The 26,637-nt window shown below is 44.4% G+C and overlaps 1 protein-coding gene across 2 annotated transcripts in view; it reads right to left on the reverse strand.

Moving 5' to 3' along the window:
• Positions 1 to 8,664: 8,664 nt before the first annotated feature.
• The window catches only part of LOC310686348 (syncytin-2-like), a 470,390-nt gene continuing 452,417 nt past the window's right edge, over positions 8,665 to 26,637 (reverse strand). The window contains exon 2 of one of the 2 annotated variants that reach the window (XM_083460060.1): positions 8,665 to 12,816. In XM_083460060.1, coding sequence (XP_083316186.1) covers positions 8,750 to 9,949 — 1,200 coding nt within the window. In that variant the 5' untranslated portion in view covers positions 9,950 to 12,816 and the 3' untranslated portion in view covers positions 8,665 to 8,749. The remainder of the gene's footprint in view (positions 12,817 to 26,637) is intronic. The other variant, XM_083460061.1, reaches the window with a different exon arrangement.

The following is a 26,637-nucleotide window of genomic DNA, read 5'->3' on the forward strand; positions in this document are numbered from 1 at the left end:
TCATGCAGTTATTCATCAAATTCACCTCCCCTCTGCCCTGCTAGCTAGAGGGGAGATCAAAGGTCTAAATGTCCGGTTTAGCTGATCAAAGAGCGGATTTAAACGGATGCAGGTTTAAAGCTCCGTTGCTTTCGCTTTCATGCAGTCGGGGGGAGGCAGACTTCCTTTGTTTAATTCTCCCCCGTTTTTAGCCCAATTTTAAAAATTTAAAAGGTCCCGATTATTTTTCAGCTCTTACTCACGGGGATTCAGTCCAAATTTTCTTTTCAGGAAGGAATCGGCGCTCTCCGCTTATGGCGACGCGGCTTCACTTCGCAGGCTGGGTAGCGACTCTCAGCACCGCGCTCACTCCCGATGTCGATCCGTAGCCTTTAAAAAGGCTCTTTCACGGTACCGGGGGGCGCAAAGGTGCCCACCGAGTCTCCTTGTTCTCAGGCTTCAGCGCCTGGGATTTTAGGGGTCCCCCGCTTGCCGTAGCGGGTAAGACCCGAACTTGCGAAGCAGTCCTCCTCCGGAGCTCGGAGCTAGGACCGCCATTAAGCGCTGGCACCGACCGGAAGTCCCCTAACTTTGAAGCAATTTTTAAGCTCGTCTTTGAACCATCAGTAATTTATTCTTGTGTAGCTTATCAGTGCACTCAGTGCATCTTCCTCCTGAAAGCTTCTCACACAGAATGCAAATATAAGACAGATTTCATTACCCAGTCGTAGCTTCTGTCCTGTTCCGAGGAAGCTGTGAGCCCACGAGGTGCTGCCCAAGGTCTAGAGAAGACAGCGTTGTGATGAGGCTCCAGTAGCAGCTATCCGGTTTCCAGGTAGCCAAGGGTCTTATCTCAAATGAGCACGTGTACAGGAAGCCAAAGCTCAGCACCCTCAGGGTGCTCTTCCTCAGTGCAAAACTCAAGTCAGTGAGCTTTGTAGGATCCCACTTGTGTCTGGTGTGTGTGGGGGGGGGTCACTTCAGCAGTGAGGGTTGGGTTGTTGAAGCAGGCTCTGTTCACCCGCCGTGCTCCACCCCCTGGCATATGTGTTTGTGCTCGCCCTGGGCACTGGCAAACCACGCTATACCACTGGCACCGTGGTAGCGAATTGTGGTTATAGTGGAGCAATAAGACCAGAAGCTAAATTTACAGCACGAGTGAAAAAATACAGAGCCAGTCTTGGGACTGGAACAGCGATGGCTTGGTTAAGTCTACAGAAGAAACAGAAAAGGAGCAGCACAGAAGTGATCGAGGAAGGCTGGAGAGGCAGTGAGTCTTTCTGAAAGTGCAGAGCAGAGCACTTGGAAACCTGGATAGGGGAAGGGGGCAAGGCCAAGGAAAGGGGCAGGACTGAGAAGGAAGTACACAAGCCAGATGTTAAGGTACCATAGATGCGATCCGACCTCTGAGATTCCTGCATTGTGGGGGCTTGGACTAGACGACCTGGTGGGTCCCTTCCAACTCTACAATTCTGTGATTCTATGGTTTGGTGGTTTCTTATCCTTGCTCTACCTGGACAGGGAGGGCAGAGTGCACTGAAAGAACAGGTCTGGATGGATATGCCCCTCTCTGATGTCCCGGGTCGGAGCTATGCACAATTCATCTCAGAATCGGATCGGCTGCATCTTACAAGCAACCACAGGTGAAGCATGTAATGTGAGCCACAGCAGGCTCCTGGATTTGGTTCTTTTCGTTGTGGTCCCTTTGTGAAGATTCTTAATCCCCATGCTCCAACGAAGTTTGGTCATTGCACTGGTACACTGCACCTCATCACAATGAAGCAGTGCATCTTGGTTCTGAGTGACCGGTGCTGCGTTTAGAGAACTGGTGCAGCTCTTGCTGATGCAGGATGGACTCTGGCTGACTTCAGCTCAATAGTAATTGGCACAAAATGGAACATTTGTATCTGTCTAGGACCCAGAGGACAGTCAAATGGCCCTTTGTCACCTCTGGTGGCAGGAAACTCACCACGGTTGGTGATGTGGAATTGTTGATTTTCTTTAGCAACTGCAATGTCTCCCTAGATTATTTGCCTTTTGCAAGTGCAGTGGGTTTTCCTTGCAGTGCTGGGCACCCTGTGAGCACCCTTACATAAAATTAAGTACCTGAGGGTGGTACCCACTGTAGATGTGGCAACAAAATCTTTTTAAAAAATGACAATCCAAATGTAATTTGCAAAACATGATTTTTCTTTCTCTTTTAGAGCATTTCTATCTGGCTTTTTATCCCCTCCAAGTGCCTCCCACAAAAGTGATAGATTAAAAACAAACGTAGCATATCAATTAAGTAATTGAAATAGCAGCACAGGAGGGGCATCAAACAACTGGGTCAGTATTAAAAAAATGTCACAGCAGGGGGCTAACGTGGATTAAAGGCACAGCAGGGGGTGTCTTTGAAATTGTTCACTGAGTTCAGTTGGTTTAAAAATCAATCCCCTTCCCAAGGAACTATGGGAATTGTAGTTTTCTGAGGGAAAAAGGGGTCTCCTAATAACTCTCAGCACCCTTAACAAACTACAGTTCCCAGGTTTATGGGGAGGGAGAGCCATGACTGTTTAGTTTTATACCGCTTCAAATATATAGTACAGATGCGGCCTGAGGAGGATATTACTCAATTGACCCCATTTTCTTGCCATATGACTATATGGCCTTGTATGAGCCTGCTCAAAAGTCCCATTTATAATACTACTTACTTCCAAGTAATCATACACAGCATCACGGCCTTTGTAAAAATAACAAATGTTCCATATGTGTTTTAACAGGCTAGATAGCAACTCAAGGTTTTCAACTATTTCATAACTATTTTACAAGAAATAAACCATTATATGAATTTTCTCAGACATCTGAAGGCAACACTGTTTCAGGAAGCTTTTAATGTTTGATGTTCTTTGTGTTATTTATATTCTGTTGGCAGCTTGGGTGGAGAACTGCGCTGCAAAATTAGAAGAATTGTGAATGTAATTGTGTTTGGGTTCACATATTATTTCAGAAACTGCAGTGTAGATGGCTTTACCTTTAAGTGCAAACTGAACTGAATTCCACTCCAGTCTCTAATTGTCAGGAATGATGGGAGTTGTAATTGAATAACATCTGGGGGCCCACGCTTAAAGAACACTGAACTAAACTATCATTAGGGTCCAAAACCTAGAGATAATATCAGCTTAGACTGAAAGTACATTTGGAACATGTGTAGCACCTTGTTTTACATTCCACGCTGTAAGAACCTCCAAGGGAAATGTTTGATTCATAAAACGTCTCAACATTACAAGCTCGGCAAATTGGTATTCTGAACCAGGCAATCGCAAAGTTCAGCAATATCACTAATAAAAAGAAAGGCCATCGTGGTTTTATCGGGCTATTGTCGTATTTAAATTGCCTACTTTCTGTTAACCCCTTCGAGCACAATGTATTGGTGGAAAACTGGAAAATGCTATATATAAATAATAAACTGACTAGAAGCACAGTTCTGCAAAGGATGCCCAAGAAGGGTGGCGAAAACACTGGCAAGCCCTTGGTTTTGAAATCTAATTTTGGTTATTCAAAAGCAACCTCGGAATTCACCGGAGACACACAAATTCACCGTCGCAGAGGGTTGCCAACTTATACAGCAATGGAGGCAGAGGCATAGCATGCGTTGCTGGTGCCCGGGGCAGGGCAAGTGTTGCATCACCTTGGTAAACTGGGCAGCTGGGGTGGAGGTGTGTCCCAGAGAGGCGCATGTGCAGAGCCTGTGAGGCATACAGTTGCCAGCCCTGCCACTGCTGCTGATGGTGGCTGCGTGCCTTTTCGGCTTGGCAGCTCCACCATCTCCTAGCTCAGCCCAGGAGCAGGGGGCACAGACATTGCGCCTGGTTTTACCACCTCAGAATTTTGCGCCCATGGCCACTGCTCCTCTGCCCCCCTCGCGCTACACCACTGAGTGAGGGGCACTTTCTCATCAGCCTCAGTCTGCTCTCAGCCAGCCCACACCTGCCGGCTTTCTGTTGGGATTTTTATCTATCCGAGCTGCTCCAGCAAGTGGTACTAGGATTTGTATACATCATATGAGTGTCTGAGAGAGCGTGAGAAAGGAAGTCTGTATTATCTCTTCCTTCTGAGTACTGTTGGAAGTTGGTTTCACTTCTGGGCATGTTGCAGTTTCTGTACTGGTGTTCAGAGAGCACAGACGTACTGATGGAGTCTCTGTATATAAGACTGTAAATAAAGTAGTTTTAGAACTACGATTGAGTCTTTATTCTACTATGATACAGTGGGACCTCGGGTTAAGTACTTAATTTGTTCCGGAGGTCCGTTCTTAACCTGAAACTGTTCTTAACCTGAGGTACCACTTTAGCTAATGGGGCCTCCTGCTGCTGCCGCGCTGCCGGAGCACAATTTCTGTTCGCAACCCACGTCTGAGCGTGTGCGGGTTGTGATTCGGCGCTTTAGCGCATGCGCAAAATACAATTTAGTGCTTTTGTGCATGCGCGACCACTGAAACCCGGAAGTAACCCGTTCTGGTACTTCTGGGTTTCGGCAGTCCGTAACCCGAAAAAATGCAACCTGAAGTGGCTGTAATCCGAGGTATGACTGTATTGCTGTCTGTTTAAAGCAAGCATTTTTAATTTTACGATACTATAATCTTAAGATGTTTAAAAGCTTGGCCTAATTTTGCAGCTGCCCCTTACTTAACTAACATCACTAACGAAGCCTATAGATGGGCTTTCTCTAGAGCCCGCTTTGAGACAATGCCCTCAGCAGTGCTGTACGGCAAATTCACGCGGGTCCCAATGCATGCGCATCTCTGCTCTTGAATGTCTAATAAGGTAGAATCCGTCACACACATTCTTCTATTTTGCGAATTTTATAGTGAAGAACGAGTTCAACTTATTTTACCGCTTCTATCAAAATTTATACCCCTTCAATATTATTTGGAATCCTCCCCCAAAATTCTTCGAAAATACCTCCTGGAAGATTCCTCAAGCTCAATATCATATGAGGTGGCTAAATTTTGCACTTTAGTAATTAGGAAGCATAAATCTCTTCTGCTGAATGGCACACTGCGAAGTTCCCTTGTGTAACCTTTTTTCTTTTCTGAGGTTGTTGTCGATTTCTTGTTGTTTGATCTTGTGGTGTTTAGTGTCACTGGCTTTGGCCGCAATAAAACTTGAACTTGAAACTTGAACTTGATACTATAATCTTTATTGTCATTGGCTAATTCTGGTATGTTCCCTCATGTAGTTGGTTAAGTTTGGTCACATGAGGAATAATGATAATAATAATAATAATAATTTTATTATTTATACCCTGCCCCTCTGGTTAGGTTGCCCCAGCCATTCTGGATGGCTTCCAACACTTACAAAAACATAACAAAACATCAAACATTAAAGAACTTCCCGATACGGGGCTGCCTTCAGATGTCTTCCATAAGTTGTGTAGTTCTTTATGTCCTTGACATCTGTTGGAAAGGTGTTCCACAGGGAGGACGCCACTGCCAAGAAGTCTGCCTGGTTCCTTGTACCAAGTCACAGACTCCATTTTGTGTGAATTCACTGTGATGACACAGTGTACGAAGATGTCTGTTATGAACACAGCTGGGAGAGAAATGTTTGGAATCTTCTCTGGACACTGTGGAGAAAAACATGTTTCTCTTTCTCTGAGAATAGGAGAATGAGAGCGGTGCAGCAGTTAATGAGGTCTCATTGAAATTAAACAGAGAAAAAGATGGAAGCAAAAAGTGTATTTCTTCAAGCAGTTGCATGGCCTGCATGGTAATGTGCAGGCTGAGTGCAAAGTTGGAAGTGGAAGAGACACAGTATTTGATTTAAAGCATGAAGCTATATTTTTCCAAGTGAAACTGAGCCTATGCTTGGAGAAGCAAATGCCATGTGAATGAGGGTGTGGGTATTACTATTTCATCATCTGTTCTGCAAGTAAAGCTTTTGAATATTTAAGGAATATCTGGACAACGCTTTAATTTCTAAAAGGAAGTCAGTCTTACAGATGTTTTCGCTTCCTAGCTGCTAAATATCGCCACTCTGCAACCGCAGTTATTATCCATTTGCAGCTACCAAATATATTAAGAAGCTTGTAGCTTTTCAAAACAAGGATCTTTGGCCTCTTCTACCTCCCAGGATTGAGTTCAGTAAGATGCCAAGTAACATTTACGTAGCTCAGATGCCCATGAGGGAGGAAGGTGGGGAGGAAACCAGAACACATTAACCCCTGTTCTAGTGATCTCTTTGGTTCCTACGAGGATTTTCCACTAGAGACCCCTCAGAGCTTGCCCCAGTGCTCACCCCTGCCTTGGTGCAACATACTGCTTCTTCTCCTTCGGAATCACTCTTCTCTCTGCCAACCCCTATTTCCTCAGTCCCATGTCCTCCCCACACTGCTCCCTATAATCCTGATTTTCGCATTTCTTGCTCTCCAGCCTTCTTTGCCTTCTCCAGATGAGGCAAAGCTCCTTCCCTGCAATTATGTTAATTTGATGAGACTCTGATGGAAATAATCAGGGCCATCATCCAGGGTTAGCATCATCAGGCACCTGCTAAGGCCCACTCTGAGCATGCAAACAGCTCTGGTTTCCTCCGCATTTCACAGCAAACTTTCCCATGATGTCCCCCTGCCTGGACCTATGTGCAAATTGGAATTTCGATGCGTGAATTAAATTACAAAATCAATGGACTGAACTGTGTATGGGCCCATACTGTCCTTATGAGGTGGCCTGCAGGCTGACTCTTGTCTGCACAGTAAAAAACAAAACAAAAACCCTTGGAAATGCTTCCAGGAAGTGGCTGTATGTCATTACGTGCAGTCTGTTACTAGCAAAATGGCACAAGAGAGAGAAAAAGAACAAAGATGGCTGCCATCTGAACTAATGGAGGTAGTCATCTTTCCCCTCATCCAATGTCCTAAGCAACTACTCTATTCTGAACTTACAAATGGAAAGCGTAATGCTGGTGGTCAACAAAAGAGGTTTAAAGACTGTCTCAAGGCAAATCTGAAAAAATGTAGTATGAACATCAACAATTGGGAAACACTGGCCTGCGAGCGCTCCAGTTGGAGAACAGCCTTTACCAAAGATGTCATGGGCTTTGAAGACACTTGAACTCAGGAGGCAAGGGAGAAACGTGCTAAGAGGAAGGCACACTTGGCAAACCCTCACCGTGATCAACTCCCGCCCGGAAACCAATGTCCCCACCATAGCTGTCAACTTTCAGATTTGAAAATAATGGATCAACAGCCTTGAAAATAAGGGATCAGCAGACTCACCTGTCCCGGGGACAGTCTACGGGATATCTAACAATCTGGGATAGCAGCGGGAAGCAGCGGGAAATGCCGCTGGAATAAGGGAATTTCCCGCAAAGAAGGGAAGGTTGACAGCTATGGTCCCCACTGTGGAAGGACATGTGGATCCCGAATTGGCCTCCACAGTTGTAGCACCCTGCTTGTGGTTAACGCTTAGCTGGAATGAAATATTCAACGCAGCAATAGAGAAATTAAAATAATTATTTATTTGTCAGACAAATAAATGAGAGGCACAGTGGTATATGGTTACCAAGCTCTGGCCTGGCTTCCTGCCATTATGGCCAGCCCTTATATTCCCTTAATCCAGCCCCCTTTGCTCCTCCTGTGGCTGCCTCTGTCCAATCAGCCTGGTTGGATTTCCTATTGGCTGATTGCTAGAACCAATCACAAAAAGATACACCCATATCCTTCTGTCCTTATATGGAACACAAAGAGCTATATATTGTTACATCTATAAATGACAAATAAGTAGTAATATATCTTACATGTGTCTCAACAAGGAATCTTAATTACCAGCTCACCTCTTGCCCTCCTTGCCCTATTGCCTTCTAAAACAAATGGTTAATCTTAAATTTTTATCTTAAACATATGTCAAGGATCTTGAGTTTCACATCAACATTGAAAGATCTCCTTCATTTGAAGGTTTCTAAACAAATGTCTGACAGCTAATATATCAGGACTGCCCGGACGGCGTCTTCCTGTCTGGCAGGGGGGCTAGGCTGCTGGCTGACTTAATTACAAAATACAACTCTTCTAGCATTTGTTAAATCCTTTGCATAATTACATTTAAGACAATATATTTAATACACAACACAGGTAGCCTCTTAAAAGGAATAAGGTCTTTGTAAAGTAGAAGTAGAAAAGGGAACTCAGTAAAAAAAGGAACACAGTAAAAAACCGCTTTAAAAGAAGCCTCTTCAGTTTACATCCCCCCCCTTCAGCCAGCTGCTTCAGCCAGCTGCTTTGTTTTCATTAGCTCTTCCCAACATTTATTGCCCTTAAACTCTCTCAGTTTAAGAAAGAAACAGCTTTAAAAGACTTCCCAAAATTTCTGCCAGCTAAATGCTTCTCCATTTGGTCTTGGCCTTTTTAACCTTGGAAAGAAGATCTGGCTCATTTTACTGGGAGGCACATTGGCATTATTTTACTATTTACCAACTATTAATTATGTTTATCTCTGCCTTTTTTATCTTCTATAACATGTAGGGTCAGTGTCCTTACTCAGTCTGTAATTTCAGCTTTTACGACTTTGAGAATTGTTTTCTGCTATCAATCAAGGGGCCCTTGTCTAGGAGGAAAAACATTGCCTGTGTCCTTTAAACAGCTGGCCTTCTTGCCTGGCATGAGAGATACAGATATTTTAAAATATATTTTAAGCTCATTTTAAGAATACAGATATCTGATCAAAATATAAGCCTTGATTAAAAATGCAGTCTATATTCAGATGCCACATTCCCCCCTTTCAAGCTCAAGGACCTTGCTACCAAGCGTCCTTGATAGCTTGATCTTCCTGGGTTAAAGCTCTATATAGTGCCATGATATGAGGTAGAGTTTCATTCGAAATCATCTTGCTAATTGTACTCCTAAAACATGAGATGATACATGGCATCATACATAAAACCATTACTACTACCGTCAAGAAAAACAAGCAAGACAATAGTATCCCTTTGAGTCCTGTGACATTGGGTAACCATCCCATATCCCATCCTTCCCATGTTTGTACTGGGACATGTGCTATATTCTCCATCTTTGTGGCCAACACACGGATTGCCTCACCATTATCTGAAATGTTAAAGCAACAGGCATTCCCTGTCAAGTTCAAGACTCCACATAGGCCTCCCTGCTTGGCAAGTACATAATCCATTCCCATTTTCAGCTGCAAAATGGCGGCTCTACTTTCATCCAACTGTTGTGCAATAAGTCTCAAACTCTGGGCCGTTGCATTGGTTACAAGTTCCACTACTGCTTGCAATCGAATTATTCTGTTTAGATTATAAATAGGATCCCGTGCCCCTTGTATGAGCTCACCAGGATTCCAGGAGGCAGGATCATAATAGGCTATAATGCGCTCTGGTGGCCAATCATCAGTACCGCTCCAACTTTGGGTACTTCCTCCTGCTATATGAGAAATATCAGCGTTTCTTCGTGTTCGCTTAGCTGAACTAGTGGGCATAATCCACATTGGTGGTAATACCCATCCCAGGAAACAAGTCCCACTCCATTTGGAGGGGAGTTTCTTGTATGCCCATTCTCCACATATCCACCACAACCATCGGGTCTGAGGTTTTTGGTACGTGGAGTACAGAAGGCGAAATATCAGAAGAGGTAGAGAGTTCACAGTGCAGTATGTTAGATTGCCTTTTTCTGTCACAGTTATGTTCCATACCACTTTCCATGCATGAATAAAAGGAGGTGCACAGGGCAAGGCATTCCGAGTTCGATAGGTAGTATCGTGTGCCCAGGTATTCTTAATATTATCCCAAGTATAGTGACAATGAGAAGAGCCTATCATGGTAGAATCAGCTGCATCTGATGATTTATGTACACAGAATTCCCCTTGTACAGGTATAACTCGTAATGGTTTAGTTGAGTTCCATCCGGGGAAATTCTGTACTTCTGTTTGGTGTGGTATTTCGCTTACCATACCAATGGCATCTAATGGTATCGGTAATAAGGGCATACCTCCCTCTGAATCATCTGGCCCAAGAGAGCAAACAAGGCAATTGGTCCTATTTGCACATTGGCTACCATCTCAGCTAAACCTACCCACATATTGTGGTCATAGCGGAATCCATATTTAGCAAATTTGGTCAGATTCAAGGACCCTTCCCCTTCCCAAGGGATCAGGATTAATAAAATCATGTTGATGTCTAGCATATGCATTCCTTCCACAAAAGATTACCTTATTGTGATAGCAAATAAATATTAGTCCCAATATAATTCCCCCAGTGACAGGAATGGGGAACCACCAAGACCAAAACATATATCCCAAGGATCCCCAATGTGTAATATCTCTGATAATTGTTCCACAAGGGGGCAGTCAATCAATTGTATAAGAGAATCTTCCCGCTCACAGTCTCTGGTTCAGACGCTCCTCAAGCTTCAGGCGTGCGCAGGTCAGCCAGCTTCCAGGTTTGTGGCTGCAGCAGGCCGGGCGTCTAATGTTGCCCGTGACCTAGCCCGTTCCCCGTAGGGCTAGATACAGGGGTTTTTGGAGAGAGTCAGTTTTAAAGGATTAGAGGGGTCACCTTTGCACGTCCAACTGCCTTCGGACTTCTTCAAACGGGAGTGATGAATCCAGGGGGTCACCTCAGCTACCTTCACCGCTGTTGGAGTAGAGAGCAAGACGGTGTAAGGTCCACGCCACTTAGGTGCAAGTGGATCACGTTTCCACTCTTTCACCCATACGCTATCGCCAGCCTGGAACTGATGAATCGGCTCGGCAATGCTGCACGGCGTGCGCTCGAGGGCCCACCTGTTAAGAGAAACAAAAACACGGGAGAGAGATTGCACTTGTCCCTGTGTCACATGGTCTCCTATTTGTTTAAGATCAGCTGGAATATCCTGAACAAAGGAGGGCGGTCTCCCATACAGGAGCTCAAAAGGTGACAACTTAAGTCTTTTTTGTGGGTGCACACCGAACACGAAACAGTGTTATGGGTAACACGTCTACCCTCCTGAGACTTTAGACATATTAGTGGGCTTCTGGCATGCCCTGCGGATACCTTGCACAAGCGTCTGGCGATAGGTGGTAAGTCTGGCCAGGTGAATTACATTGTTTGGATCCCAATTAGGATCTTCCAAGGGAAAGTTGTCTTGGAGATGACGGTCAATATTAAAAATATTTCCCACTCTGGCCTGCTCACGCAAATATACCTGTGCCTTTTCAATTATGTCTCTCCTTTCCTCAGTGGTGAAGAGAGTATTCAGGAGCTGGCGACAATCTGTCCAAGTAGGACTATGAGTATTTACTATTGAGGTCACCAAGTCCATCATAGCCTGAGGTTTTTCTGCGAAAGATGGGGTGTTTTCCAATTCATCAGATCCGTAGTTGTGAATGGAATGTACTGGAGGATCGAAGTTCGAGGTGGCCGTGGTCCGGGTTGCCCGTTAACCAGCACAGGCTCCTCAAGTGCATCAAATACTCTTCTAAGAGGGGCTACTACGTGACCTTTTTCTTCGCTTTGCTCTAGGGGCCTCAAATCATAGGGGATGGTATCTGTCCCAAGGCGTTCTTTTAGCAGCTCTATACGCCTGGCTGTATTGCTTGCTGACCGATTAAGGTCTCCCTGTAACTTCTGTAATAATTCTCTAGGACTTAGATGTACAGGGGTTTGGGGTAGGCAATCAGTTGTTCCACTAAAGGAGACTGTAGATGGAGTTCTACTGGGACTCACAGGTGGAATAACCACTTCTGCTTGGGCTTCATTATAGGACTCCAATGCCTCCTGAAGATATTTATCATAATCTATCAAGGAATCAAGTTCTGTGACTCCACCCCCATTATTCATTCCACTTTCTTGCCTTGGGGTTACAACTGGTGGAGTGTTTGGATTAGGCTCCCTTCGATGTGGAGCATAGGGTGGAGGTGGAAACACCTCTTCCTCTGGTCCCTCAAAAATGGGTTTGAGTTTATTTGGCAAGATTCCTTTCCTAGCTTCGGCTTTTACAGCCAATAATTTGCATCGTTGGACTTTGCATTCCCTTATCCATGGAGGATTTTTATTTAATGTGCTCAGCCAAGAATCTATATATGAAAATTGTTCTGGGCACCCTCCAGTTTCTTTGGCGATGTTAGACCAAAGTTTGCTTACTAAATTTATATCAAAGGTTCCTTGAGATGGCCATCCAGTATTTTGCTTCGGCCACTCTAGTTCACATAACGTTCTCAGGCGCTCTGGCGTCATTTTGACTCCATACGCCCCTGAGAAGGCTTTCTTAAAATTATTTAACATACATTCAAGAGGTGTATTTTCCCCTTTTGAACCCCCAACTCCCATTGTATGGCCCTGTGAAGTATCCACTCAGTCACTCACACACACGCTTCGTGGGTTTCCTTGCCTGGTGAAGTCGCCTTACCAGGAACCGAAGTACTGCCCACTCCACACTCAGGTCAGCTACAGATTGCTCTGTACTTTCTCACACATACAATGTGCTAGATACTTCACCACACACTACCTCCCATTCTTCCCTTTTCCCCCACCAGATCACCATCTGATGTACCCAACCACCTAGCGTACTCAGTTCCCACTTACTGAGACGCAGAAGTTTGATCAAGACTTCTCTTCCTCCCAATTAATTGGAGGGCCAAAAATCCCTTTGTGCACTTACCCTTGGTTGGTTCCGTTTCCCCCCGGTCCGTCGCCGCCAGTGAGCAGGGTATCAGACAGACGAGACTTCTGCGTTCCCCCTGGAAAAATTTACCAGTGCGCGCTTGGGTAAGCAGTTTAGAGATCCTCTCTCTTGTACCCTGCCCAATAGGGCGAAGGGGCTGCGTTCCAGCAGACCACTTATCCGAGTCACAGGGGCACCATAAAATGAAGCACCCTGCTTGTGGTTAACGCTTAGCTGGAATGAAATATTCAACGCAACAATAGAGAAATTAAAATAATTATTTATTTGTCAGACAAATAAATGAGAGGCACAGTGGTATATGGTTACCAAGCTCTGGCCTGGCTTCCTGCCATTATGGCCAGCCCTTTTATTCCCTTAATCCAGCCCCCTTTGCTCCTCCTGTGGCTGCCTCTGTCCAATCAGCCTGGTTGGATTTCCTATTGGCTGATTGCTAGAACCAATCACAAAAAGATACACCCATATCCTTCTGTCCTTATATGGAACACAAAGAGCTATATATTGTTACATCTATAAATGACAAATAAGTAGTAATATATCTTACATGTGTCTCAACAAGGAATCTTAATTACCAGCTCACCTCTTGCCCTCCTTGCCCTATTGCCTTCTAAAACAAATGGTTAATCTTAAATTTTTATCTTAAACATATGTCAAGGATCTTGAGTTTCACATCAACATTGAAAGATCTCCTTCATTTGAAGGTTTCTAAACAAATGTCTGACAGCTAATATATCAGGACTGCCCGGACGGCGTCTTCCTGTCTGGCAGGGGGGCTAGGCTGCTGGCTGACTTAATTACAAAATACAACTCTTCTAGCATTTGTTAAATCCTTTGCATAATTACATTTAAGACAATATATTTAATACACAACACAGGTAGCCTCTTAAAAGGAATAAGGTCTTTGTAAAGTAGAAGTAGAAAAGGGAACTCAGTAAAAAAAGGAACACAGTAAAAAAACGCTTTAAAAGAAGCCTCTTCAGTTTACATCCCCCCCCTTCAGCCAGCTGCTTCAGCCAGCTGCTTTGTTTTCATTAGCTCTTCCCAACATTTATTGCCCTTAAACTCTCTCAGTTTAAGAAAGAAACAGCTTTAAAAGACTTCCCAAAATTTCTGCCAGCTAAATGCTTCTCCATTTGGTCTTGGCCTTTTTAACCTTGGAAAGAAGATCTGGCTCATTTTCCTGGGAGGCACATTGGCATTATTTTACTATTTACCAACTATTAATTATGTTTATCTCTGCCTTTTTTATCTTCTATAACATGTAGGGTCAGTGTCCTTACTCAGTCTGTAATTTCAGCTTTTACGACTTTGAGAATTGTTTTCTGCTATCAATCAAGGGGCCCTTGTCTAGGAGGAAAAACATTGCCTGTGTCCTTTAAACAGCTGGCCTTCTTGCCTGGCATGAGAGATACAGATATTTTAAAATATATTTTAAGCTCATTTTAAGAATACAGATATCTGATCAAAATATAAGCCTTGATTAAAAATGCAGTCTATATTCAGATGCCACACAGTCACTTACGGACTCATTGTTAAAACCATGTTTATGGAAGACAATCTTAATCGGCTACGAGGGATCACCAGAGTGAAGTGAATGGAAACAAAGGCAGTCGTCAGGAGCTGGGAGGATTCTTTTAGAAAAATTTCTTTAAAAATCAGCTCATGTAGGGAGCAAACTGGAGTCAGGCTTATTGGGAAACAAAACCACCTCAGGATGGGTATGTGTCCATCCCTGGATAGGAGAGGATAGATGGAGTAGCATTTGCCACTCACTTTGCTCTCTCCCTCTGGGCGGTTAAGTTGCTCTGGCCTAGAAAGGTGAACAGGTAATGGTGGCAGCGGCAAGGCGGCAAGCCCATTTGGTGAGGGGGGAAACACACCCATTAATGGCATCTTGCCCAAGGTCACCTCCTCCCCCAAATATGGAATCATAACTGAAAATAAGATTTTTTTAATCCTCACAGATTCAGGCATTTTGGAAGCCCAGGAGCGTGGCCTCTCTGTAATTCTAGTCAGTAATTACGTCTGACTAACTCAGATAAATACAATTTGGACAGACTTTCCCTTTTCATGCAGAACAAAAATCTTTATCCATAGTAGGGATCTTTTATTACTTCTTCAGCTTTGATTCCTATTTGCTCTGTTTTATCACTGCCTTTTATATGGCACTGAAAATAAATCCTACAGCTGTCAGAGCTCTCTTCATCTTTACGTTAATGCCAGTGTTATCAATCATCCTCTCACAGTGAGGGGTATTAGACAATGCGGTGAACACGCAAATCCAAATCTGCTGAAATAAGATGCAACGCTTTCATGTCCTCTCCCATAAAATGTTATCGGGTGGATGGTGGGAGGGAGTTAAGAAAACTCGCTAAATTCTAAATACATTTTTCGGTGGCAAAAATGAGGTGGATTAACATTTCGGCTCCGTGTCAGCCTCATACTCCTGAAAATGTGGAGACGCATTTCTCATTTAGTTTGTGCCTCTTGATATCTCCTGCCCATGGTGGTGGTTGGTAAAATGTTTTGTGGAACACTGAAGTTTGCCTTCGGGTTTGTTCTCACAACCAGTGTGGGTGAACCTTTGTATGGTTAATCAGTATGTGTGTACATAGCTGTCAAGCGTCCCTTATTTGGCGGGACAGTCCCTTATCTCAGCGCCATGTCCCGCTACTGTCCCTTATTGATGATGTCCCTTAAATAAGCTACTGAAGGTAATGGGGCCCTATCTATGTCCAGCTGTCCTTTGTCAACAACAAATTGTTGCTTTTTTTGTTTTGAATATATGCTATATGGTAATTTATGGACCTAATAGGTATCTAAAGCCATTTGCACGCAACAAAATATGTATTTTATCAAAGTAATTGTTGATCCCTTATTTTGACTGCTGATCCCTTATTTTCGAGGCTGCTGGTCCCTTATTTTCAAATCTGTAAGTTGACAGCTATGGTGTTTAAAGCTCATACAAGGGCTGTGCAAAGCAAGGTAGATTTGAACAATATTACATTCCAGTCCAGGGCACAATTCTACAAAGCTAGTGGAATCCACATCTTTGCCCAGCTTTTACTTAAGATGAATTTTAATGCAGCTTTCATTGCTATATGTACTGCTATGCCACTTAGCAAAAGTTGTGGGTTTTTTTAAAAAAAATTCCTGTCTTTAATAATATATTCCTAGTCGAGGAAATGGAATTGATTCATACCTTGGTACTTTCAGGTTAATTATAGTATGCTTTCTGTTATTTCATTAAAATAAATGTCATTGCTTCTGTATGATAACACCGGAGAAAACTCTGTACAGTTCTGACATAATTGTTGGCTAATGTTAATGATAGATTGGATGACATGCTCTTTATTTGAAATCTTTGATAGACAAGAATAATTATAATTAATTTTCTAATGCAGATGAAGAAATGTACAGTAGCAGAGAGCAAAATTCTATACTACTTTATGTAGTAGCATAAAAGGATGTAGCACCAGGAAGCAAAATGAAGAGGGGCCTGCCGAAATGAATGTTTTTAAAAAACACAAAATATTTATAATTCAGGATGCACGAGACACAGAAATCAAAACAGGGTTATATTCATGTACAACAAAGTGCTTAATGCAGGGTTAAACTCGTGTATAGTAAAGTGTAGTCGCTAGCCAGCATGAAGAGCTATGTAGAATATGCAAAGCTATATTCTTTTTACAGGCTGAGAATAATATTGTGCTTCAGAATACAGAATAGGGTTATATACAATGCAATATTATGCATTGCACAAGTCGTTTTGTGTGCCAGAATTTCCAGTATCCTTTAAAAGTGGAATGGAGTCGGTTACCTTCCCTGTTTCACAGAGCCCCAGTTGATCACCCACGTGGGAGTGAGGGCACAGAGCATTTAGCAAGCTTCCACAGTAGGCACGTGTTTCCCATGCCCCTGTTTTAGGAGTCTTGTGAAGTAGGCAGATTTACCACGTAGCTTACACTTAAAAGGTAAAGGTAAAGGGACCCCTGACCATTAGGTCCAGTCGTGACTGACTCTGGGGTTGCGGCACTCATCTCGCTTTATTGGCTGAGGGAGCCGGCGTACAGCTTCTGGGTCATGTGGCCAGCATGACTAAGCCACTTCTAGTGAACCAGAGCAGCGCACGGAAACGCCGTTTACCTTCCCGCCGGAGCGGTACCTATTTATCTACTTGTAATTTGACGTGATTTGAACTGCTAGGTTGGCAGGAGCAGGGACCGAGCAACGGGAGCTCACCCCATCGTGGGGATTCGAACCGCTGACCTTCCACTCGGCAAGCCCTAGGCTCTGTGGTTTAACCCACAGCGCCACCCGCCTCCCATAGCTTACACTTACACAGGTCTTAAAAATTGTGATATTTATTGAGTTCCTTCCCAAATCAGAATACAGTGGTACCTCCGGTTGTGGACGGGATCTGTTCCGGAGCTACGGCTGGATCCTGAGGTTTCCGCCACTGGAGGTGCCGCTTCTGTGCATGTGGGTGGCGCGTAGAGCGCTTCTGCGAATGCGCGGGTGGCGAAAGCCAGAAGTATACTTCCGGGTTTGCCTCTTTCGCAACCCGAAGTTTACGTTATCGGAGGGTAATGTAAGCCGAGGTAGGACTGTATACACATTAAGAATCCCAGTACTCAACAACACTACATATCTATTAAGACCAGCAGGGCTAGCTCAGTAACAATACAGTGGTACCTCAGGTTACATATGCTTCAGGTTACAGACTCCGCTAATCCAGAAATAGTGCTTCAGGTTAAGAACTTTGCTTCAGGATGAGAACAGAAATTGTGCTCCGGTGGTGCGACAGCAGCAGGAGGCCCCATTAGCTAAGGCAGTGCTTGAGGTTAAGAACAGTTTCAGGTTAAGTATGGACCTCCGGAACGAATTAAGTAATGTGTAATGTGTAAATTAGCTGAGATCACATATAAAAATGTGCATATTGGGGAAAGCCACTTCTGAGCTAGAGAGGAGGTGGAGTTGTGGGTTTCATGCCCCCTCCACATGCGCAGGGGCTGGCCTTGGTTGGTCGCCATTAAGGGGCCTGGTAGGAATTTTTCCACTTGGCAAATTGGCACCAGCCGCTTGGTTTTTCGCCTACATCATAGCAAATTGTCACAACTTCATTGGATTGGCAGTTAGGCATTGGTGTGGGTATTGTTATGTAGACGAAGGGGGGAGGAAGCACCATCACCTCCCCCGCATACTGGAGGGTAGTCCGGTAAAGGGTTCCGGGGGGCATGGCCCTGTCCGAAGCCTATGGAGGTGGGGGCCTAAGGCACGCCCCCGAGCGGTGACCCCGGGGGAGTTCCTAGTTGATGTGCATCAGCAGGACTCCTTCTACTGGTGGTTAACCCTTCCCGGAGTTCAAGTAATCAGGTTGAAGCCGGATGGTCAGTTAGGACCAATGCCTAAGCCAATACCGCTCATCACCTGTAACCAATAAAGTTGTGGCCTATTTTTGCGTATTAACCTAAAATAACTGTGTCATGTGTCATTATTTCCACTGGGGGGAGGCGGGAACTCGCCACACAAATTCACATTTTAGTGATGAATTTTCATGTGCGTGTGGTTTTTATTTATTTATTTGCGAGCTGATGTGGAAATGTAGGTAACTGAATTTACCGTATTTTTCGCCCTATAGGACGCACTTTTTCCCCTTCAAAAATGAAGGGGAAATGTGTGTGCGTCCTATGGGGCGAATGCAGGCTTTCGCTGAAGCCTGGAGAGCGAGAGGGGTCGGTGCGCACTGCCCCGTCTCGTTCTCCAGGCTTCGTGCAGATCTCCGCAAGCCGTGGGAGCCTGGCACTGGGCTCCCGCGGCTTGCGGGGAGTTGCCTGCATGCTGAAGGCTGGGCGTGCTGAGCTCAGCGCACCCAGGCTTCGCGCAGCTCTCCGCAAGGCGCGGGAGCCTGGCGCCGGGCTCCCACAGCTTGTGGAGAGTTGCCTGTTCCGGGGGCTGGGGTCGGGGGAAGCTCGGGCTTCCCCCGCCCCAGCCCTATGCCTGGGGAAAAAATAATTTCCCCCCTTTATTTCCCCCCAAAAAAACTAGGTGCACCTTATGGGACGGTGCATCCTATAGGGCGAAAAATATGGTAAGTTAGGAAAAATGAGAAACCAAGAGGAGCTGAAACAGACAGATTTCCTACTCTCCCTACTCTCATGTAAATATGCATTGGATTGCAGACTTATTCTCTTTATACCCAGCTGTCCTTCGAACCGTCCAATAGAGAAGCATGTGGATGATCTCAAAGTCTGCCACACAGTATGTTCTTCATAGTTTGGGAAGTTTCTCATCAAAACTATGGAAGTTGAAATGATTCACTTTTCATTCTAAAAAGAGTCATTCCTTCCCATTTGCTGTTATAAATAAATAAGCCTCTGAACATTGCAAGTGGGTGTTTGGACAGCTTGTCTTTCAATCTTTTACGTCTCCCTTTCAGAGTCCTGCAATTTGCTTGTCGTGCTTGATTTGAATATTCACTTTTTCTTTCTGTCTTCCTCATTTTATTATCAGCTCTGGCCTCCCCTCCCTTCCCCTTTCTCTTCTCACAAGGCAGATTCCACCCCACAAAAGGGAGAAATTTTCTGTAGCTGTTGAGCACCTCTCAATATTTCTTACCTGTTACCAGTGATGCACCCTCCAGATATGGTTAGACTACAATTCCCATCATCCTTGACCATTAGCCATACCAGCTGGCTACCCCATGCTACCAGGTCACAGGCAGGCCCAAATCCCTCATTGCTGGATTTCTTAGGACAACCACTGCCTGTGCCAAAGACCAGCCCAGAATTTTCACTTTCAGTTCACATTGAGGACAAAAGCTGTCAAATGGCTTATATTGTCCCATAGTTACTGTATATTATTCCTTCGCAACTGTGCTCAGCCCTGCAGTTAATATTATACTTAGGCACATGCTTTTCAAGCCCCTTTCCTCTTTTTTAAACAAAATTATTATGTATCTAATATAAAATCAAATGACATGATAGGTGGCAACAGAAAGAAGGATTTGCTGTTGCAAAGTATGGGCCCTTCGATGCAGGATTTTCGGCCCACTGCCTTTTGGCTTTCACCATTGTTGTTGACACCACAAACCTTGACAGTGTTCATAAAATGGATCGCAGCAGAGTCTTCATGCTAGATGTGTCAGCTGAGCCCAGTGGAACTAACCAAGCAAAGATTGTTTTGACCTTGGGCTGAAAAGTTCCACGGCATCACCTCAAGGACAAATACAATTGCTTCAAACAACTCCTACCTTGGTTGAAAAGGTAAGGACTGCAAATGCATTTTCATTGAAACACTTTCCCTTTACAGTATATATATATACACACACCTTCATTCATTCACGCGACAGGCCCTTCAGCAATGAACTCCTCCAACTAAATATTGCCATCTGCATGCTGAAAATTGACGTTTCAGCTGCTCTTGTGAGAAATGATTTACCATGTTCTATGGCCTTTCAAAAACCTCTGGATTCCCTCTGCAAAATTGCCATGGTAACTGAGATAAAGCTTCAAAAACTTCATTCAAAGTCATTTTGCCTCTTATCCTTTGGTTTCCCATCATCTTCCCGTCTGTGTTTTCCTGGTTGTTTCATAACCTGGGCAAATCCTAGGTAGCTAACTTCGGGTACAGCACGGTATGGCCTGTGGAGCGAAATGTACCCTTTAATTATAACGCTGTTTTATTGTTAATGAGAAGCAAATATTGCCAAGGCTTGGAAAGTGCCAGAATGTTTTGAATGTACAAGCTTGCTGCCCTGCAGAGTTTCATCTCTGGAACAGGAAGAATAATGTTTTCTTGCTAGACTTCGGCTGCTCGTGAAGGTGAACGACATAAATAAGAAAATAAATGGGGAGAGCTGCATATTACAGTGTTGCTACACTTTGTGGGAAAGCCGCATTATGAGGGATTTGGAGTGAGCCAGTTTAGTCCTTGGAGGGATATTAGTGAGACAGAAGCTCAGAGTTTCCTTCTGGACTCTTTTATGGAGTTGTATTATTCATAGAGCAGGAGAGAAGAAAACAGCAACAAGGATGCAAAATGTAATAGGTTTTGAAGAATTTCTGTAAAGTTATGTCCACCGTGTTTAACTATATAGTTGGGGGGAGTTCTCTCTCTCTCGCACTCTCTCTCTCTCTCTCCATGTAGGCTTTAATGCTCTGCTGTATATATGAAATGGATGCGGGTGGCGCTGCGGTCTAAACCACTGAGCCTCTTGGGCTTGCTGATCAGAAGGTCGGCGGTTTGAATCCCTGTGATGGAGTGAGCTCCTGTTGCTCTGCCTCAGCTCCTGCCAACCTATCATTTCGAAAGCACACCACTGCAAGTAGATAATTAGGTACCTCTGCGGCAGGAAGGTAAACGGCCTTTCCGTGCACTCTGGTTTCCGTCACGGTGTTCTGTTGCGCCAGAAATGGTTTAGTCATGCTGGCCACATGACTTGGAAAGCTGTCTGTGGACAAACGCCGGCTCCCTCAGCCTGAAAGTGAGATGAGCGCCGCAACCCCATCGTCGCCTTTGACTGGACTTCACTGTTCAGGGGTCCTTTACCTTTACATCTGTATATAAGAGCATAGGAAAAGCCCAGCTGAATGAGGCCATCTAGACAAGTGTCCTGTTCTTACATTTGCCAGCTAGCTGCTTATTGGAAGCCTGCAAGCCATTTCTGAGTGCAACTGCCCTCACCTCACTTGTCATTCCCAGCAAGAGGCACACTGCCTCCAACAATGGAGATATCAACGCTCTAGAGGCTTAAGATGATTAACCATAGGGCTGGCCAATATATCGATATATCATCCAAAACCAGTTTGAAATTCACATTGTGATATTGGTTTCATAGTTTTCGACCTGGCAAGATATCATGAATCATGATGTGTGCTGAAGCTGGGATATATATATTGTCCCAAACTGGTTTTAAGTCCATATCATGATATTGGTTTCATAATTTTTGACTTGGCAATATATTGTGCATCATGATTTGTATGTGTGCAATGCAAAAGTCACAATGTGGGGAAAACCGTGCCTCTACATAGCTCCATCCTTATTCCAGAAATTGTGATAATAATAACAATAACAATAATAATTTATACCCCACCCATCTGGTTGGGCTTCCCCAGCCACTCTGGGCAGCTTCCAACAAAATATTAAAATACAGTAATGTATCAAACATTAAAAGCTTCCCTAAACAGGGCTGCCTTCAGATGTCTTCTCAAAGTCTGGTAGTTGTTGTTCTGTTTGACATCTGGTGGGAGCGTGTTCCACAGGGCAGGTACCACTACCGAGAAGGCCCTCTGCCTGCTTCCCTGTAACTTGGCTTCTCGCAGTGAGGGAACCGCCAGAAGGCCCTCAGCGCTGAACCTCAGTGTCCGGGTAGAACAATGGAATATAGAATTATATTGCAATGTTTAGCTGGTGATATATCTCAATGTTGAAAAACAGATATAGTCTAGCCCTAGTTAACAGTTATGACATGTCCTCACAGAATCCTGTACTACTTTGCCATTGGTCTACATTAGCTTCTTCCCCAGTAGGGTATAGGTGCCAACTCCAGCATTTTGTGAGAAGCAGCTGAGGCATGGCTCAGACCTCTATGAATTTCATTCTTAAGGAAATCAGCCCTGAGTGCTCACTGGAAGGACAGATCCTGAAGCTGAGGCTCCAGTACTTTGGCCACCTCATGAGAAGAGAAGACTCCCTGGAAAAGACCCTGATGTTGGGAAAGATGGAGGGCACAAGGAGAAGGGGACGACAGGGGATGAGATGGTTGGACAGTGTCCTTGAAGCTACCAGCATTAGTTTGACCAAACTACGGGAGGTAGTGGAAGACAGGAGTGCCTGGCATGCTCTGGTCCATGGGGTCACGAAGAGTCGGACACGACTAAACGACTAAACAACAACAACAAGTATACAGTGGCTTTCTCCTTTCATATAGAATACTGTATATTAATGAACAGACCTGCCCCCGTGGGGATAGAGCACAGAACATGTGTTCTTTTTGTATGCGAGTTTTTCAGAAATGAGCAAAATAGATAATTCATCATCATCATCATCAGAATTTATTTATACCCTACCCATCTGGCTGGGTTTCCCCAGCCGCTCTGGGCGGCTCCCAACAGAATTAAAAGCACAATAAAACATCAAACATTAAAAACCTCCCTAAATTCATTCCTATTCTACTAAAATTCATAGGAAGGACTTCTCTGTAGCATCTGGCTTACTTATTGACTGACAAAATAATAACAGAAACAGTTGCTGGAGTTCCCTTGTTTGCTGCCAAAACTCATAAAGGGAATTTGGTCAGATTCGTTGCATCTGAGTTTGCTTCTGTCCTGATTTTCACTAACTACCATGTATTTTAACTCGGTGTTTTGGAACCTGTAGGATTTAGGTGTATTGTGTTTTTTTTTACTGGGTCTGTGATGCTTTTGGAGTTCCATTGTGGCTCAGCCGCTCTCCATCTAGGTAGCTTCCCCTCCCAACGCCTCTTGCCAGTGACAGACAGCCTGCCCTTTCCATATAAGGGAGGACTTGATTGCAAATGAGATGCAGCTGTCAAGAGCGCTGAGTCAAGCGGCAACAAGATCCAGCTGTCCTTTTCAGCGCCTCCCTGAGATGAAGGATCAACTCCCTCGAGTCCCAGCGACTCCCTCAGCTTTCCTGTCTTTCATTTGCTGGCTCAGTGATGCTTCTTGTTAAGTGAGAGCCGTAATCATGAGGGCCCTGTGTCTTCGGCTCCCGAGGGGCAGAAAGCAACATTTGTTTACCGGCACGCAGCACTATTGGCCTGTGAATGAGATGAGGCAGTCGGCAAGTCATTCTGTCATGCGGAAGGAAAGATAAATAAAGCCAGAGAAGGTGGCCAATCTTTAAGAGCAGTGGAGGATGGTTCATGAAGACAAATGGGGCACTGCCCCACCAACCTCAGCCAGATATTATCCAGCCCCACCTTGTCTTCCTTTTTACTTACAGTCAGTCTAGGGGGTGGTACTGCATAACAGCTTCCTCCCCTTAGTCTCAGTATGTCAAGGAGCTGAGAAGTGAGGCAGGTCAACCACAGGGCAGGCACACACACGGGAGGCAATTAGCTTTTTATTAACAGAAACTAACAACACAGCAGAGTCCTCTGCTTTGTCTTAATCCAGCTGAGACGTTGCTGAAACTGACCACAAGCAATGTTAAAATATACCTTCCCCCCCCAAAACCTGGAAGCATTTCTGCTTGCGTTAATGGGAGAAGAGATTGCTAAAGTAGACCAAAGACTATTTATGTATGCTACCACTGCGGCAAGAATTTTGTTAGCCCAAAGATGGAAATTACAAGAATTACCAAAGATTGAGGAGTGGCAGATGAAGATGATGGAATATGCAGAATTGACCGAAATGACCGTGAGGATTCGGAACCAAGGCGATCAGAAATTCCAGAGAGATTGGAGTAAATTTATTGAGTATTTAAGAGATTATTGTAAAAATTTGAAGGCACTAGCAGGACTGACATAAATCCTGCAACGTGGGGTAATAATTAGTATCTGACCATAAACAATAGAAGGATTTGATATGTATTAAAGGACAGAAACTGACATCCTGTTGCTTAGCAACGTGCAGGACTCTCCTCCAGTGGGGTGTCAAGGGGGGGCAGTAGGAGGACTGGGACTCTTCTCTGACTGAGTCTGCGCTCACACTGTGACGCTCAGCCTCTAACCCTCCTTCTCCTGACCCCTCATGATCACCCAAACCCCCTGCTTCTAGCACCTCCCAGCTCGTCCCTTCTGTAGACTGCTCTTCTGTGTCCCACCACCACAATCCAAGATCCAAGTCATCAGCCTCCCAGCCACCATTCCCAACCAGCACCAGGCTCAACTGCTTCATAGGGCTCTACTCCCATGGTTTTAGCAACAGTCTGGCATGCCTACATTGAAACTGAAATACTTTATTGTCACTTGTATAACTTGTATAGAGTGAGATTACAGGAGCACCCCCCACTCAGCTCCCTTAGTCTTAATTCCCCTCGTTTACTGGCGCACACCCACCAAACCCGAAAGTCAGTTGCCCTGTTGTTATCTTTTCATTCAGCAGCCTAACAGCCCACAGACAGAAGCTGTTCTTTACCCTGTTGGTGCGACTAATCATGCTTCTATATCTTCTGCCTGAGGGCAGGAGATCAAGAAAGTGCCGGCCAGGGTGTGAATCATCCCTGAGAATTTTCCTCACTCTCCTGAGGCAACGTTCTTCCGCTATTTCATCCAGCTTTCACGGGACAGCCCATAATATTTTGTGCTGTATTCACCACCCTCTGTAGGCACTTCCTATCAGCTGATGTCAAACCAGCGTACCACACCATGATGCAGTATGAAAGGACACTTTCTATTGTTGACCGGTAGAAGGAGATCATCAAATGTTGATTGACATTGTTCTTAAATGGATGAAGCTTCTCCTGGCTAACCCTAGGGCCGGCCCTCCTGTTTGAGCCATTTCCTCACTGTTCTGGCTGGCACTAAAGGGAGCAGGCGTCCCGACATTTGGATGGCCATCTCTGTGCTCGTTGCAGATGACATGACTGTTAAGGGGCAGCAACTGAGACAAGTTCCCTTGATAACTTGCCACACATCTCTATATTAGATAGCACTGTAGCCACCGTTCCCAAATCAGCATAGCATCACTCCAAGGCGTGATCCAGCTACACTGATGTATTAAGCTGATCTACGGAAGCGTCATGTGTTGTACTTGTTTTATGAATGTGATTTTATTGTTGATTTTTGTGCTGCTCAACGCCAATGTATTCCCCCCCCCTTAGTGTTGGTGGTATAGGAAATATTGCAAGCAAGCGAGCAAAACAAAACACAATCTATGCCAAGGGATGGGCGCCACTCAGAATTAAAGGTCACCTCCACTCTCGGCATGTGTATAATTTAGCTGTTAGAAGGCACATTCATTTCTCATAGCTCAAGTTTCTCTATTTTTATTATTTATTTGAAATAGTTTTAGGCTGCCTTTTAAGGCTGTGTCCTCGGAAAGTGACTTCCAGCATAGAAAACAGAATAAGTACATATCAGAATGCCAAAAACATAACAAAACAGTAAAATTACGACAACTATGAATCTTCAGCAGCAATAATGGCCCAGTACAGTATATCAAAAGCAGTTTAAAAATTACATAAAACTGATATAAAACATTGCACCCCTAAGGGAAGGCAGCTCAAAACAAATGGGTCTTTAAATTCCCCTTGAAATTCTGAATTGATGGGGTATTCCATAAGTGTGGGGCCACAGCCAAGAAGGCCCTGACACTCATGGCTGCCAAGGACACACAAGCAGGGCCTTGGAGGCTGATCTCAATGCGTGGGCATATTTGTATGGGTAGGCACTCCCAACCTGGTCCTTTCATATTACACGACTGCACATTTCTTTTGACACACAGGATGTTTGCAGTTCTCCCTGATCTGTGGCTCCTTCTGACAGCTTTGTGCGGTCAGGTGTGGTCCCAGTTGAGCTCCAAGTTGCAGAAAGCTGTAATTTTAGGGGTATAGAAGTGGGTGGTAGGTAGATTTGGGCGAATCAGTCCACTTCATCTCAGTTTCTTATCTTGCCATTCTTCAGTTCTCCATATTTTCATACCAGTCTGATTTTTATTTTATTTTTAGAAATCCTCATGAAAATTCATCAACATTTCAGTGCAAATTTCTAACATACACATTTCTAACTTACACATATACATTTCTAACATACACATTTTTGCAAAGCAATTTCCAGTAATACAAGGCAATTTTGTCTGCTGATATATACTTTTCTATGCAACTTTACTTTAGTAAATGCATTTTTGTACACATTACTTGCACTGCAAAAGTCAGGGGAGGGTGAATTTTGAAGGCTAGGCGTCTTTTGGTCACCTATTGTTTTGAAAAGTGTGGTTTAGATAGGTTCACGTTTAAATTCCTAGTAGGAGAAGAGGTAAGTAGCAACTGTCCTTTGAGGTGAGTCCCCAAAGCACATGTCTGGAGCCCAGAAAGCTTCCCTGATATCTC

The sequence above is a fragment of the Podarcis liolepis genome, assembly GCF_965112155.1.
Source record: "Podarcis liolepis genome assembly, chromosome: 9".
NCBI lineage: Eukaryota > Metazoa > Chordata > Lepidosauria > Squamata > Lacertidae > Podarcis > Podarcis liolepis.